Source organism: Schistocerca piceifrons, chromosome 3 (assembly GCF_021461385.2).
Source record: "Schistocerca piceifrons isolate TAMUIC-IGC-003096 chromosome 3, iqSchPice1.1, whole genome shotgun sequence".
NCBI lineage: Eukaryota > Metazoa > Arthropoda > Insecta > Orthoptera > Acrididae > Schistocerca > Schistocerca piceifrons.
This window is the reverse complement of record NC_060140.1, coordinates 537196071-537211328: the sequence shown is the minus strand read 5'-3', so window position 1 is coordinate 537211328 and position 15258 is coordinate 537196071. Positions and strand designations below refer to the sequence as shown.

The 15258-nt window shown below is 40.6% G+C and overlaps 1 protein-coding gene across 1 annotated transcript in view; it reads left to right on the top strand.

Annotated features, from left to right (window-relative positions):
- The first annotated feature begins 294 nt into the window (after positions 1 to 294).
- The window catches only part of LOC124788808 (cholinesterase-like), a 93257-nt gene continuing 78293 nt past the window's right edge, over positions 295 to 15258 (top strand). The window contains exons 1-3 of the mRNA XM_047256088.1: positions 295 to 357; positions 4255 to 4389; positions 9351 to 9627. Coding sequence (XP_047112044.1) covers positions 295 to 357; positions 4255 to 4389; positions 9351 to 9627 — 475 coding nt within the window. The remainder of the gene's footprint in view (positions 358 to 4254; positions 4390 to 9350; positions 9628 to 15258) is intronic.

Sequence of the window (15258 nt, the reverse complement as noted above, 5' to 3'; positions counted from 1 at the left end):
TATAAAAGTTAAGATTTGCGCCTGCATGAGGTATCTCTTGAGTCTTCTGTCAGCATCTGGTGTTTATTAAAAGACATTACGTTTTCCTATTCGTACTGTCCTTTCTCAGCTCAGTAGCGTGTCACGTATCAGATAAATAACACAGGCCTGGTAGGCTATCTAATCACGCTATAGCCACTTCAAGCCGATGTCCATATAAGAGGTGCTGTCACTGAGCGACTTCACTGATCGCCCCCTGACAATACCCAGTTTTGCAACGGTTGCTGTCCTCATCCGTGGGGAGCTCATACAGCCATGGAGCCGAGCCGTCTGTCGTGCATATCGTTAATGTTCCTTACTTTAGCAGTACTTGTCAAGGTAAAACACCAGTATCTCTATTTGTCAAGTCGCAACGACTATCAGTTCACAAAGTGAACTATGGGATGTTTTCATTTTATATGGACTTCTAGGGGTGTTTGTTTAGATGTTCGTGCAGAAGCTGAATAACAAAAAATAGTGAGAAGACGGGTTTTGTTTTAGGAATATATTGGTATATTCTTCGTACTGTTACAAACATAGAGCATGTCAATGAAACTGAAAACAGTTTTGTTTTAGATGGTGAATGATTCAACCAGGCACAAATATTTTTTGAGTGGTTTATTTTAGTGCCATAAGGGGTTTCTGTTATTTTCTGTTACATACATGTTTCGATCAACAGCATGTCGTCTGCTCCCACACTACACAAGATTATTTGAGTATTCATTGCTACTATATAACTTGGTTCATTAATATAAATACTTTAAAATGATTGCATTTATTTAGATATGATGTGAAACAGTTGTGTTCAGCTACATAAGTTTCAGTAGATGGCGATCTGTTTTGTTGTGGTCTGTGTCACTTACGCACGTGTACATAACTATATTGCTTTATATTTAAATAAATGCAAGCACATCAGCGTATTATTATTAATGAAACAACTTATAAAGTGGCTCTAAATGCTCAGATATTCTCTTGCAGTGTGGGAGCAGATAACATGCTACTGATAAAAACGTATACGTAACAGAAAAATATCCATCTGAAGATGGGCATCGTAGTCGAAACCGGTTGGTCATTGACCAACCTTCATTAATAAGGTTATGTTGTTCACAAGATTCAACATCGATAGTATGATACTTTTGTTTCGCAAGAGATCGGTTCACTTTCATTTTCGAGAATGCTTAACAACGTTTTTCAAATTTTGCTACTTTCGCATATCGTCTCAACGATGTTAAACTGTTTGCAAGGGTTACACGTAACAGTATAAACAAACATTTTGTGAAGTCAAGCCTTAACAGTCATTAGTTGAGATAACTTCAGTTTTCTTCTGTGGTTTAAAGGAAGCATTTCAAGAAGGAACGACTAGGCAGGCGTACAGAGAGAGATGGACAAGGTCCTTGATATATCCAATAATAATATCGACCAGACTGCATTCTAGCTGTAATTATCGAGTATGCCAGGTAAAATCTGCCCATTGCTTATCCCCGTCATCATGGTCCTGCGAAGGTAATGTACTGGATGGGTCGACCAACAGTTTTCTTTAATGAACTTGAGCCTAGTGTGATTGATAATCAACATAAAGCAAAAATCATATGACGAAGCAAATCTTTAAATTGTTCAAAAATCGATGCAACGTGATCACTGCTACTTCACTGACCACCTCATTCATTCAACAATAGTACCAGTGCAGCTTATCTGCTGCAGTAGTCTATGATTAATGACGTATATCAACTACTTGTACCTACTGTAGTTTAGCATCCCACTGCCAGTCGCACCACTGAACTGCGACGATACTGTTAAACCAATAACAGCGGCGTTCTTAAAGGAATCATAAACGTCCAGCACCGTGTCTTGTACTACTGGTTTCAAAATAACCTACATATTCCACCCGATAGTATTGACGACAGTATCTCATAATTGACTATCGATGCAAAGCCATTCGCGACAAAAAACAACAGTCTTATTGACCCTAACTATAAATTTACATCACTCGAATTCCATTTCTCTTAACATAAGACATGCATGTGACAATAGTTCAGTATTACTCATCGCTTGGTAACTCCATTGATGCAGTACCATCCTTCCGAAATTGTGTTATAGATTCCTCAAAGGCATCCGTTTTTCTTGAATGCTGAAACCACTTTAATGCATTACCCCACACTATACTACCATGAACTGAGTCTTCATAGCAACTAAAGACCATTTTAGTGTAATGGGTTTCATCGGGGGAGGCAATTCATTTCGATAATTCCAAAACTATATCGCATATGAACCACAGAAGTCATTGTGTAATATTCATATTCAATGAAATAATAGAAGAAAGAAAAATATTCAGTTGATGTTGGAGGCGAAAAGATCATGATTTACACATGTAGCTGTAATCCAAACGCATAAAACTGAATTAGTGTAACTGAAACATAAATCATAATTTTAAATCCTCTATAACTTCTAAAATATTCTTTTAAATTTCAGGAAAGTCTTACTAATTCTGTATTATAAGAAGGCAGACAGGTTTCAGGGTGTAATACTGGATTCAACTCTGGTTACTACCACATTAAAACACATTCAAATTTCATATGCGGCAGACACAGAAACTCTTCTACGTTAACTATAATATATAAAAAGAGGAAGAGCTAGCTTCCAAGAAGTGTAGTTCTATTGTTGTAATTATTTCTCTACTTCCTTTTATCACGCCACAGGAAGTTATAGATTTCTGCACATTTAGTGTAGTTGTGCTAACTGGGTATGTTCTCATAGACCTATAATGCTTTGAGTTTTGCGAAATGTAGAGTGATAGTGTGAGAACATATCAGAAGACACTCTTTTGCGACTGCGATTAGTTGTTTCGAAAATAAATACTGAGCTACGAAGAAAAGTTTTATTTCTGTACCTTCCATGCACATGGCTATAAAACTTATCAGCACAGTTCAACTTCACGATCCGGAACTTGGAATCAGTTGTAGCCATTAATGTCATCTCATTTCATTGAAGTAATGTACAAGTTCGATCTATACAGTGGTGCTGCTATGCTGACGAGTATTCAAATTTATTAATCGACCCTGAGCTTGCATAACTCTACAACCTGGACATCTGACCGAGTCACCGTTTCTGTGATAGTTGTTTTCAGTCGGCTGATCGTCACAATTTGCGAGTCTGCAGCATGCTATTGGTTCTAAATAGGTCCGTAACTTCTGTTATAATTAAAATAAATGGATGTAGTTCCGTCGTCAGTTGTATTGAGAAGTATCATAATTTTTTCACGATTGTGATTGGTTTCGGATAAAAGTCTCTATTTTCAAACCATCCCTATCATAAGTAGGACAATACAAGCGATAGCCTGTATACAAAAACTGTCCCTGGAGTGTTGACCAAAGTGCGACTACAGCCGACTCAACAACAGTATTCTGACTACATAGGACGGATATTAGAAAAGCAGTTCTCTAACGTCCGTTTTATGAGTATGTTGTTGAGTCGGCCATAGTGCCGCTTTGATTATCACTGATGGGAGAGTTTTGTGCGGCCTATCGTCTGTATTGTTCTACTTACGATAAGGAGTAAGTGTCCGAAACTATTAAGCATTAAGAAATAAAAAAGATACTTCTCAGTGCAGCTTATGACGGAGCTGCAACCATTTAGAAACAAAAAGATAGTTCTTAGTGCAACCATTTATCCCATCACAGTTTGCTTTTGGTTTAAGAAGCATCAGTCAATGTTCTTAGCAAACATAATTTATTAGAGCTGCAGTAAGAGTGCAACTCAACGATCTGCTGTGAACGAAGAAACGATTACATCACCGTCTCCATACTCAGATTAGACTTAAACATTTTACCCTGGAACACAAAGTATGTTGAAAGCGTCCTATCATTAAGAGATATTTGACTTTTATTTCAGTCCATCATCAAACTCTGAGAGAAACGGTGCTTATCATAAACAACCTCAAAAAACAATAATTTCAAATCTCAGGCAGGTTACTTTTAAAAATGCACATGAGATATGAAGGCAAATTTGTTGTTCTACTGATGAGGATACTGAAATTATTTGTTCGCATGCAACGAAGAGAACCAAGAACTGCGGAGGTAAAATGCTTCGGAAAGATAGTAGTTTGGGGAATGAGATTTTTTATTTTATCGAAGTCTTTTGATGACGCAAAATTTTAGAAGACGGCCAAGTTTTAAAGAGTAATCATCTTCCCCTTATTGTCTCTCGCATGGATTCTATTAAATTCCACCTTTGTTTCAGGCACAGGAAGTGTTGGTGACAGTCGAGCAGGGCAATCTACGAGGTACCACAGCCACGAGCGTCTACAACACCTCCTACACTGCGTTTCTGGGCATCCCGTACGCCACTCCGCCGTTAGGGAGACTGCGGTTCCAGGTAACTGTTCAGGTCACTGGCAGCACAGATGGATGTTTATCGAAACTACATCGGTCTCAATATATCACGGAATCTTAACGTAAATAGCGATAGTCAAATAACAAAGGTAGACAAGTTGTGAAACTTGGCTACGTCGTAGCGAATTAGTGAAAATGAAATTTCAAAAACACAGTTTCATACAAGGAATTCGTGTTATACATTAGAAAATATTTCAAACATATCAAATCGGGTTCGTCAGTTTGGCACAGTACAAGTAATATCAGTACGAAGAGCGACTATCCTGCACATTTCTGTACGTTCTGTGATGTACGATACTATTGAAAGACGGTGTGCAAAGTACTTTTTTCAAATAAGTTGTACATTGTTCCAGTTCGGTGGTGATAAAAATGTAGTTATTAATATGACAGAGATATTCGTTAAGTTAGTTACATTATCGCTAATATTTCATTGTAGACAGAGAAAAAATGACAAAAATCAATTCTTTTAAGCACTAAATATAAAAGTAGCCCAAGACACAAAACACACGAATTTCTAAAATAAAAGAAATTAAATGAAATAAAACACAGCCGTCATAGCCCCATTCACATTTCAAGTTACTCAGCACAGAAGAATGCATCTTACTGAACACTGATCGCCCAGCATACTCGCCTGTACTTAACAAAATTAAGCTACCTATGCAACAAAACATAAACAAAAATGCATGTAGATGAGGTGGTTACGGTATTAACTTCACTGGTAATAAAGAAAGGTGTTACAGCTGCTATAGAAGTTGCAGAAACAGGAACGTAACTGCTTCCACATGGTCATTTGTTACAGGTATTGGTAAACCTGTTCACATCCACAACATAAGAATTTCCCTATTAAGTAAAGGCAAGTGCACAGAAAAACAACTCATATAAGCAAATATACGTACACTGATGTTATCGAAATAACATGTTTCAACAGGAAGCCATTCTACGAAGCGTAGACAGCGACAACTTTCAGGACATGGTGTAATAAACCCATAAATTACTTCAGTCTCGGTGCCACACACAGCCTGTCATCGTTACCCATTTTAACAAATCCTGACCTTGAAATACTTCATGAACTGAATGACGAATGTAGAATAAATCTCTACGAAAATCCTTACTCCTGGAACTTTAACAAGCAGTTTTCTACATAAACCTTCTCTCTTAGTTAATAACTGACATTTGAGGTGGTGCCTATATACGTGAATACAGTGTTGTATATTTTCGCAGGTTTACTTATTCCACAGTTTTTAGTATACTTAGTGCTTTCAAGGCTCTAAACCTTTTTTTTAATAAGTAATTATGTCATGCACAATATATTTCTGTTTTTATTGTCAGTGGTGAAAAGTTGTGACAGCAGCAGGTTATTCATTTTCTGAGAAAATTCATGGTTAATACGACTGTCCCCGATATATTCAGTCTACACATTGAGCAAGCAGTAAACAACACAAAGCAAGTAGGAATACGAAGCGACATTGCATCGTTTTTAGTCACTGACCATCAAGTTGTGTGATATTTCCCCACAAAAATATTATATGTAGTCAGAACAATGGTAGACTTCATTCTGCCTCAGAATAATATTGTTGTCACGTGGGGAAAATCACAACGGCTGCAGTGGAAGTCTGTTCAGCTTTCATATAAGATATAATCTTAACAAGTTCCCGCTGTAACTGACTCTGGACAGTTTACTATTGTTCTTACCGTTGTTCTGAAACTAAGGGTTGATATCGCTGTATGAGAGTGACAAGTTGAGTGATGGTTGATCGTGTTAAAATATAGCACAATGGCATGAAGTATGTCGCGGTGCGCAGCAAGATTAATCGGACTCCGAGTAACAAACAATTTAGACTGCAGGTGCTAAGAAAAAGGAAGCAAATATGCATATAGTACCACGCTGATGGCGCGTAATCGTATAGTACTTAAATAAACGGCAAAAATTGTTTTATCACCATTGCCTACACCCAGGGGCAGGAGCAAACTCATAGCTTCATGCCATTTTTTTTTTTTTTTTTTTTTTTTTTTGGTTTGATGCGGCCCGCCACGAATTCCTTTCCGGTGCTAACCCCTTCATCTCAGAGTAGCACTTGCAACCTACGTCCTCAATTATTTGCTTGACGTATTCCAATCTCTGTCTTCCTCTACAGTTTTTGCCCTCTACAGCTCCCTCTAGTACCATGGAAGTCATTCCCTCATGTCTTAGCAGATGTCCTATTATCCTGTCCCTTCTCCTTATCAGTGTTTTCCACATATTCCTTTCCTCTCCGATTCTGCGTAGAACCTCCTCATTCCTTACCTTATCAGTCCACCTAATTTTCAACATTCGTCTATAGCACCACATCTCAAATGCTTCGATTCTCTTCTGTTCCGGTTTTCCCACAGTCCATGTTTCACTACCATACAATGCTGTACTCCAGACGTACATCCTCAGAAATTTCTTCCTCAAATTAAGGCCGGTATTTGATATTAGTAGACTTCTCTTGGCCATAGCCATCTTCTAATCCTTGCCCTCTTCCTAAACACCGATCTTCCGCATCCTACCCCCGTCCCCATCCACCAATCCATCCCGCCGCCTCCCACTCCACTTTCTAAGCTACATTCTCTTTTTCGTAGACCATGCGTTCCCAATTTTTGGAAGTAAGCCAGTCAGTGATTATTACCCGACACAATGACTTAGCTAAACCAGCAGCAGTTCAGTTACCTTACAAAAGCCCCCGCTTCTCCATTTATTGCACGTATGCCAATCGGAGAGCATCTAAGCTAATTAGCTTATACATTTAGAACTGTGCTAACAGTTCAGTAATTTACTATTCATTCTCATTTCTCAAATGCATATTAAGACCTCATATCCTTTTCTTGGATACAGGACAAGCAGAGGGTTTCCTATGGCAAGGATGAGGGGAATAGAACATCGTTCTCGTCCAGTGGAGTCGGCAATTGCATTATGTATTCATGCCACTTGACATGTCCACGCCATCGCCAATTGTTAGTTCGTTTCTCGTAGCAGGGGGAGGGCGTCCTAAAACGGTGAACATTACACTATGAAAAGCTGTAAATGATATTAGTGGCCAAAGATTTCCAAATGGATTCAGTTTGGGACTCTAGCCACGCCGTTCCATTTAAGGAATGTTATTATTCACAGTCCATTGCCTTGAACAATTATGTCATGCCTACACAGTCATCGTCTCTGAATTGTTTCTCAAATGTACGCAATAAACTGCTGTAAAATGTGTTCGTATGTATCCTCATTTAGCGTTTTCTGAAGCAAAATATGGGGTCCATATCCTAAGAACGAAAACCACCCGTACACTGTAACGCTACCTCTTCTGTACGTTACTGCAAGTAACACATGATGGCAAGTAGTGTTCTCCAGAAATTCACCAAGCCCAAAATCTTCTATCAGATTTCCACAGGGTATAGCGTAAGTCATCATTCTAAGTCACTCGCCTCTAGTCATCATTCGTCCAGCGGTGTCGCTCCTTTCAGTACCTTAAGCACCCCTCAGAGCTACCTGTACAAATGTGTGGTTTATGAGGAGCAGCACGAGCATTGCACTCCCTTCCTTTCAACTTCCTATTCACAGCATTGTGCTAGTTGGACTGTTGGTTGGACATTGGAAAGCAGAAGTGATCCCTTTCGCCGATGTCAAGAGGTTTTTTGCAACTACCCTCCGCAATGTTCGACAGTCCCTATCCGGCAGTAAATGAGGTCTACCTGGCCTTGATTTATCTGTGTTTAATCCTTCGCGTTTCCGCTTTGGAAGGTCCCTGATGGATTGGTTACTCAGGTGACACACGGTGACTGGTCCACGTCTGAAGCTACTGATCTCTACCGACTAACCAATTCTGCTGTTGCTGCTTCTCTACTGACAACACAACACTCCTCGCTTCCTTTTATATCGGTTGGTCCCCCTCTCTTCACAACTACTGCACAATTTCGCATTACAAAGGGTGTCAGCATACTTTTAACCAGATAGTGTATTTGAGTTATTTGACAAATGAAATAAATCTAACAGAGCTTCCGCATTGTCTTTTATTCTATTAGGACTTAACAAAAATGCATTCTCTTCAGTGAAAATGACCTGACAAGCTTAAACAACGAAAGGAAATCGAGATCTATCGTCTCTTCAATATTTTTATGCCAGTCGTTGCAGTTCCGCTTCCCTGAAACGTTTCATTACGTAAAGCTTAAGTTTGTAAGTAGGCTGTTGAGGGTTTTATGTTGGTAACGCCATGTAGTGCTGTGTATGAAAATCGCTGACTGCGCTGTGTGCAGTCTGTGGCTGGTAGGACTCGTTGTTGGAATACTCCTTTGTGTAGTGTTGGGCAGTTGGAAGTGAACAGCACGTAGCGTTGTGCAGTTGGAGGTAAGCCGCCAGCAGTGGTGGATGTAGAGACAGAGATGACAGAGTTTTGAGAGGATAATATAAACGGACGATTTGGACGTGTGTGCGCCAGAAAAAGGAAATTTTTAAAGATGGATGTTATGAATTGATAGATATATATATATGATGACTTTTAAACATTATTAAGGTAAATACATTGTTTGTTCTCTATCAAAATCTTTCATTTGCTTACTATGCCTATCAGTAGTCAGTGCCTTCAGTAGTTAGAATCTTTTATTTAGCTGGCAGTAGTGGTGCCCGCTGTATTGCAGTAGTTCGAGTAACAAAGATTTTTGTGAGGTACGTGATTCATGAAAGGTATAGGTTATTGTTAGTTAGGGCCATTCTTTTGTAGGGATTATTGAATGTCAGATTGCGTTGAGCTAAAAATCTTGTGTGTCAGTTTAGTGATAATCAGAATAAGTAAAGAGAGAACTGTCTGAGTATGTTGTGTATTACTCAGCTGTTTCTGTATCAAATAACGTAAGAGTTTTTCCTGCACTGTCACTCAGTAATTTTTTAAAGGGGAGGTTTCAAGCTCCACTAACGAATTAAAAATTACTGCTTTGCAGGCTCCACAGCCGGCTGAAAACTGGGAAGGAGTGCGTAATGCCACCCAGTATGGCAGTGACTGTATCCAACCTGACGGCAGCGGCTCCGAGGACTGCCTCTACCTGAACGTGTACGTACCTGGTGTTCCGGAGGAGGGCGCGCAGCTGCCTGTCATGTTCTGGGTGTACGGCGGTGGGTTCAGAGGTGGCAGTGGTTCTGACGAGGAATACGGCCCAGACTTCCTCGTCTCCTACGGAGTCATACTCGTCACTATTAATTATCGCCTAGGACAACTTGGTAAGTATTGTTTCCTGATATTCTGCATTAGTTGCTGCCAATGATCCCAGCTTTGAGTGCAGCCACTGCTTACACATCGTATAAAGTCATCAACAATCGAGGCCGAGGGTAACTGCTTATAAGAGTTACCTTTACTCTCTTAACGGCCTTATCAAAGAGGGAAAAGCAATGGATGGAATTTTAGGGCCTCAGCTGCTCTTGGGAGGGGGGGGGGGGGGGGGGGGCGGGGGTAAGGGGGTTGGAGGTGAACTGCCACTAATGATTGAAAAATCGTCAATAAGAGAGTGGTGAAGCCGATTGAAACCACTGCATTATGGACTTAATTTAACGAAATAATTAGGCAAAATAATTCACGTGAGGAAGGCCGGACGTCATTGGCCAACGGGAACAATATTTCGGCATGTGAACCCAATGCCATCTTCAGGTGGGCTGAGGATGTGAACGCCTTTTCAGCCAGTCACCCGTTGTCTAGTTTGCCATGACTTACACCAGGACAATTTGAAGAATCATAACATGTAATTTGTATCTGTAGGATTTATGGTCACTAATTTACAAATCGCCATGACAATCTCTCCATTGTCAAAAATTTCCGGGTTAGTCCTCTATCTGGATCTCTCAGACGAGACTGCAGAGAGTGAGATGATCTTGGCAGAAAGACTGACAAACCAACAAAACTTCGACTTGTCGGAGTGTGGAACGCCAGAAGTCTGAATGTGGCAGGGAAGCTTTAAAGTCTGAAACTGATATGAAATAGTTGAATCTAGTTGTGGAAGGTGTCTGTGAATAGAACTGTAAAGAAGGTAAGGGTTTTCGCTGAGATGAAAGTGGAATACAAGCGCAAGCTGAAAATGGTGAAATGGTAACAGCATATGTTAAGAATAGGAAGGTCAGCAAAGAGTGAGTCACTGTGCTGAGCTAAGTAATATTATTTAAAAAGATATTCTCATCGCCTTTCTTAGCTTGTTCATTTATAAAATCCACAATTTCATTTACGACTGGTAGCCATATTCATGTAGGAAAAAGGGAGAAATTAATGTTCCAATAAAGTTTCGCTATGAAATTTTCGATCTATTCCACCTATAATTTTCCTAACATGGAAGTGAAGTTGCGGAATTTATAAATAAATAAGTTACGTAAAATGACGATAATATCCTTTAAATGTTTTACGTAACAATGAACTAATTCGAAGAAAGACTAATTCTGTTCATTGATAGGGCTGTTCCCACAAGAGTAACAACCAAACGGGAACCACAATTATATGTCATGCATACACGCCGGCGTCACAAGCAGACATGAAATGCTTTCGTAGTCACGAATATGGACAACCATGAGGTGTGTAATTGAACAACGATAATGAAAATTTGTACCAAACCAGGACTCGAACCCCCCTCGCTTATCGCGAGCAGTCGCCCAACCATTAGAGTACCCAAGCGCGTCTCACGACCAGACTTAAACTTCCACATATCGTCAACCATGCGTTTACAACCCATAAACCGAGCGAGGTGTCTCAGCGGTTAGAACACTGGACTCGTATTCGGGAGGACGACGGTTCAAACACCCGTCCGGCCATCTTCATGAAGGTTTTTCGTGATTTCCCTAAATCACTTCAGACAAATGCTGGGATGATTCCAGTGAAAGGGTACGGTGAATTGCTTCCCTGTCCTTCCCTAATTCGATGGGAGCGATGGCCTCGCTGTTTGCTCTCCTCCCCCCCCCCCCCCAAATCAACCAATTAACCAACCCGTACACGTACATCCATTACGAATATTCCTCGTACATCTATTATATATGATCCTGTACATGGAAGAAATTTTAATTGAAAGTCGCTTGCCTAGTGTCAAGCAGAAGATGGAAAACGTGGAGCATGTTAGGGAAGTGAATGGGAAACTCTGTGTGTAAAGGGAGATGAAACCTGATATATACAATACAGAAATAGATTTAAATGGTCGTAGCGCGCAATAAGTTAACCATTGATGAAACAAGTTGCATAAGATTTCCATAGTGCTTGGTCTAGGGTCGCTAGTCTATCATCCAGTACATGGAGACATCACGTCTAGGTTCACTTTAATGTCATTTCAGGTAAACTCTACCGTTTTGTTACCTTATAGTCAAGGGAAGGCAATATTCGGTTACGATTGTGGACAGGGCCGTAATCATTTACTACTGGTTGCCTTCTACAGCTACACGCATTTATTCTTAAAACAGTAATTCCAGATTCGACAATAAACAAAAAATACCACACCTTAGTAATGAAGAAATAAACAACTGTGTAAATAATAGTGTTGTCAGTGGGATGCAATTTAGCAAATCACCATAAAATACAGATACAGACAATGTTTAAAAAAAAAAACAAGCCACTGTGATCACGGCTGAAGGCCTTACATGCCGAGAATTACCATAAATTAAGAATGTTTAAGAAATCGCAGCAATTACAACTTACAGGTATTAAAATATAAAAAAGTAAGTGGCCACAAACACAGCAGAAGGTACCAGACGCCAGGAATGACAGTAAATACGGTTTTAAGACTTACTGCTAAAATACAAATATCAATTTTTTTTTCAATGCAAATGACCACAATCGCGGCTGAAGGCCTTACACACCAGAAACGGCAATTAAATAAAAAAATTTGACACCTGCTGTAAAACAGCAAATACAAGCCGAGGTTATTTAAAAGGAACAAGCAACTGAGCACAAAACGGTGAAATAAGATGATGGTTACCTTGTAACACAACGCTTACACTACTAGATTGATTCCAGAAGGCGGCCGGAACTATTAACTAGACGTACATAACCTTTAATGTAGGCATTACAAGGTATGGTAATAAATAATATAATATTAAAACACAAGGACCAGTCACAGACGATGCTCCAGGAATCAACCATTGAGAAGGTCCGGCAACAAACACTTTTCCGAGCGATGAGATAGGCAGCCAAGAGTTGCATTCACTTCACAAGATGGTAACTCAGATTAGTGGCAGTCTAACGAATGACTAATGACAATCTTGGTGAAGCTACCTGACGTCCAATACATCAAATGCAGGAATGGAACAACACGCCAAAGCCGGAACCGGCGGACTGCACTACTCCCCAGAATACTGTGCTTAGAGCGCCCGGAACGGGAAAGGGATCATTACCACCAGAATGTAAGAATCACAAACGGGCTACAATCAAGAAAGCTATCAAAACTACGCGCCTTACCGGACAGCGGCGGCAAGGCGAGGAAACGTACACCGCCGTTACATACACTAACACCCAGGGCAGGAAACAGTGGCGTTAGCGGCCACCAGGCAGAAAAAAACATCGCTGGTTGAACTTAACAAAGCCTAACAAGCTGAACACAGTAAATAGTGATAAAATCGAGGAAGGCTAATCAGATCCGCCTTCCCCAAGCACTCCAGTCGCTGCTCTTCGCGTCGGCGACACTACGAGCAGCAACACGAACCCAAGTCACTGGAGAAGCGCGGGATATCACAATGGTGGAGGTTTCTCTACTTGAACTGAAATGCACTCATCTTAAAGCCTGCAGGATCTGGTTTACGACGACGTCGTGCGCCCTCGTGACCACATCCCCTCCATCCCGCAGTCCATACGCGCCGCCATAGGTGCCGGCGTGTTCTCGCACTGCGCGGACCTGGCTCCTCCTGAGTCCCCAACCGAACTGCCACACTCGGAAAAAAACGACGCCCCAAAGATAGGGCATCAGTTATTACATGTCGATAACCGACACTGCTGCCACTAACGGACAGGCAACGCTTGCGAAACGAGTGGTGCCAGTCAAGACGAGAAGAAGACAAACAACCGGAATCATGCCAAGTAAAGGACATATGGATATGATGATTGTAAAGGTAGTATGGTGGAAAAGCATTTATTAACGTATGCTTGGGACAGCCAATAGAACTAATGAAAACAGTCTCACTGTCAGATCATCTTCAAGTATCTTAGGTGATCTGGCGATAAGAAGCATAATACAGTTAATTCCGTCAACAGCAAGTGTATGTTTCCTGACAAACAGCGCAATATCTGTACAGATTGTGGGTGACGAGTCCGCACCGAGTAACGTACATTTGGTGTCAACCATGTCCTTAATTCGTAATTTTTATGTAATACTTACATGTTTCATACGTGCCTAACGCTCCCAGAAACTCATAAACGGTATTTTCTTCCCTTAGCAAGCCACCATATCACCACACTCAATACTCGGTAGTTATTTTCTTTTCTTTTGAAAGCAGCTGGAAACTTGGCAGTGTAAATGAACTAGGAAGTACATACATGGGAGACACCAAAAAGACAGAAGCTCAGACCATCCTTGTGCATTATACTGCTGTCATTGAGACTTTTCATTGTTTTTCTCCAACAGCCTTAACTGCGTAAATAAAATGGCGCTTCGCTTCAAGAAATGTCACAAGAATGAGGAATTACGAGGAACGTTTAATAATTAATGCAACAAAATATTTTTATTGGCCAGTTACGGTTGAGTAATACGGAATTGCTAGTGGAGTGTCGTGGAATATTCTCACTTCAGCCCCTATAATTTCATGAAATTCCGATAGGTGGCGGCACTATACGTAGCCTTCACAATGCTTTCTGCAGCGGAGATGCGTTCCAAGCAGAAAGTAGTCACTGACTTTCGTTTGGTGGAAAACCAGAAGGTCGTAAATATTCGTATGCTGTTGCAGAACGTCTACGGGGACCTTACAATGAACAAAAACTTAGTGAGCCGTTGGGAGATGCACCTGGTATCATCCCAACAAAGTCGCACAAACCTGTCCGATCAGCCGCGTGCTGCTTGGCCCCATACAGCTGTGAGTGGTGCAATGTTGGAAAGTGCGGACATACTCATTCAAGGTGATCCACGGATCTTAGTCAATCACCTCGCTCCGCAACTGGACTTCTTTTTCGATAGACACACTCGTCCACCAGTTGGGGTACCCAAAGGTGTTTTCCCACTTGGTTGTTCCACCTTCCGACTTTCATCTGTCTGGCCTAATTAGTCCGTGGGAAGTAGCACGTGGATGATTGGGAGATTACTCACGAGGCGAAACATTGCCCCAGATATCGACAAGTAGAGTGGTACTATGCAGTATACCGGCCCATCCAGTGAGGTGGTGTCAGGCTGTCGCATTGAACGAAGATTTTGTTTGAAAATAGTGTTTTGTAGCCGAAAATATGTGCAGTGATATAATGTATTTGAATTCTAAATAAAACTGGCCTGCTTCCAGAAAAAAGTGTTGCATTATAACTGCGATTAAACGTCATTTTTCGGCACTCCGTGTTACATAGGAATATCTTGATCAAAAATTTTACCTTAATATTCACACCAAGTTTCAAAAACATCATATTGATGCCTGTGCTATAGAAATATACTTTTACATATAAAACACATCCGCTACATGAATCTCTACATTTTATTTGTTAAGGTGATTTGGTAACGAACCGCCTTCTAGTGCTTGTTAAGATTTTTTTTAGGGATCTCACAACACTGCCAGCCGATCAGAACTTGTTTTCCATGTTTACGTACATGTTTCTCTATTCTTGTCATTCGACTACCGTGTTGGATACACCAGGCTTTTCATTTTATATTATGAAATATTGTATTCTAATTATTTTTCGGAATGTTGCATTCTGCGACG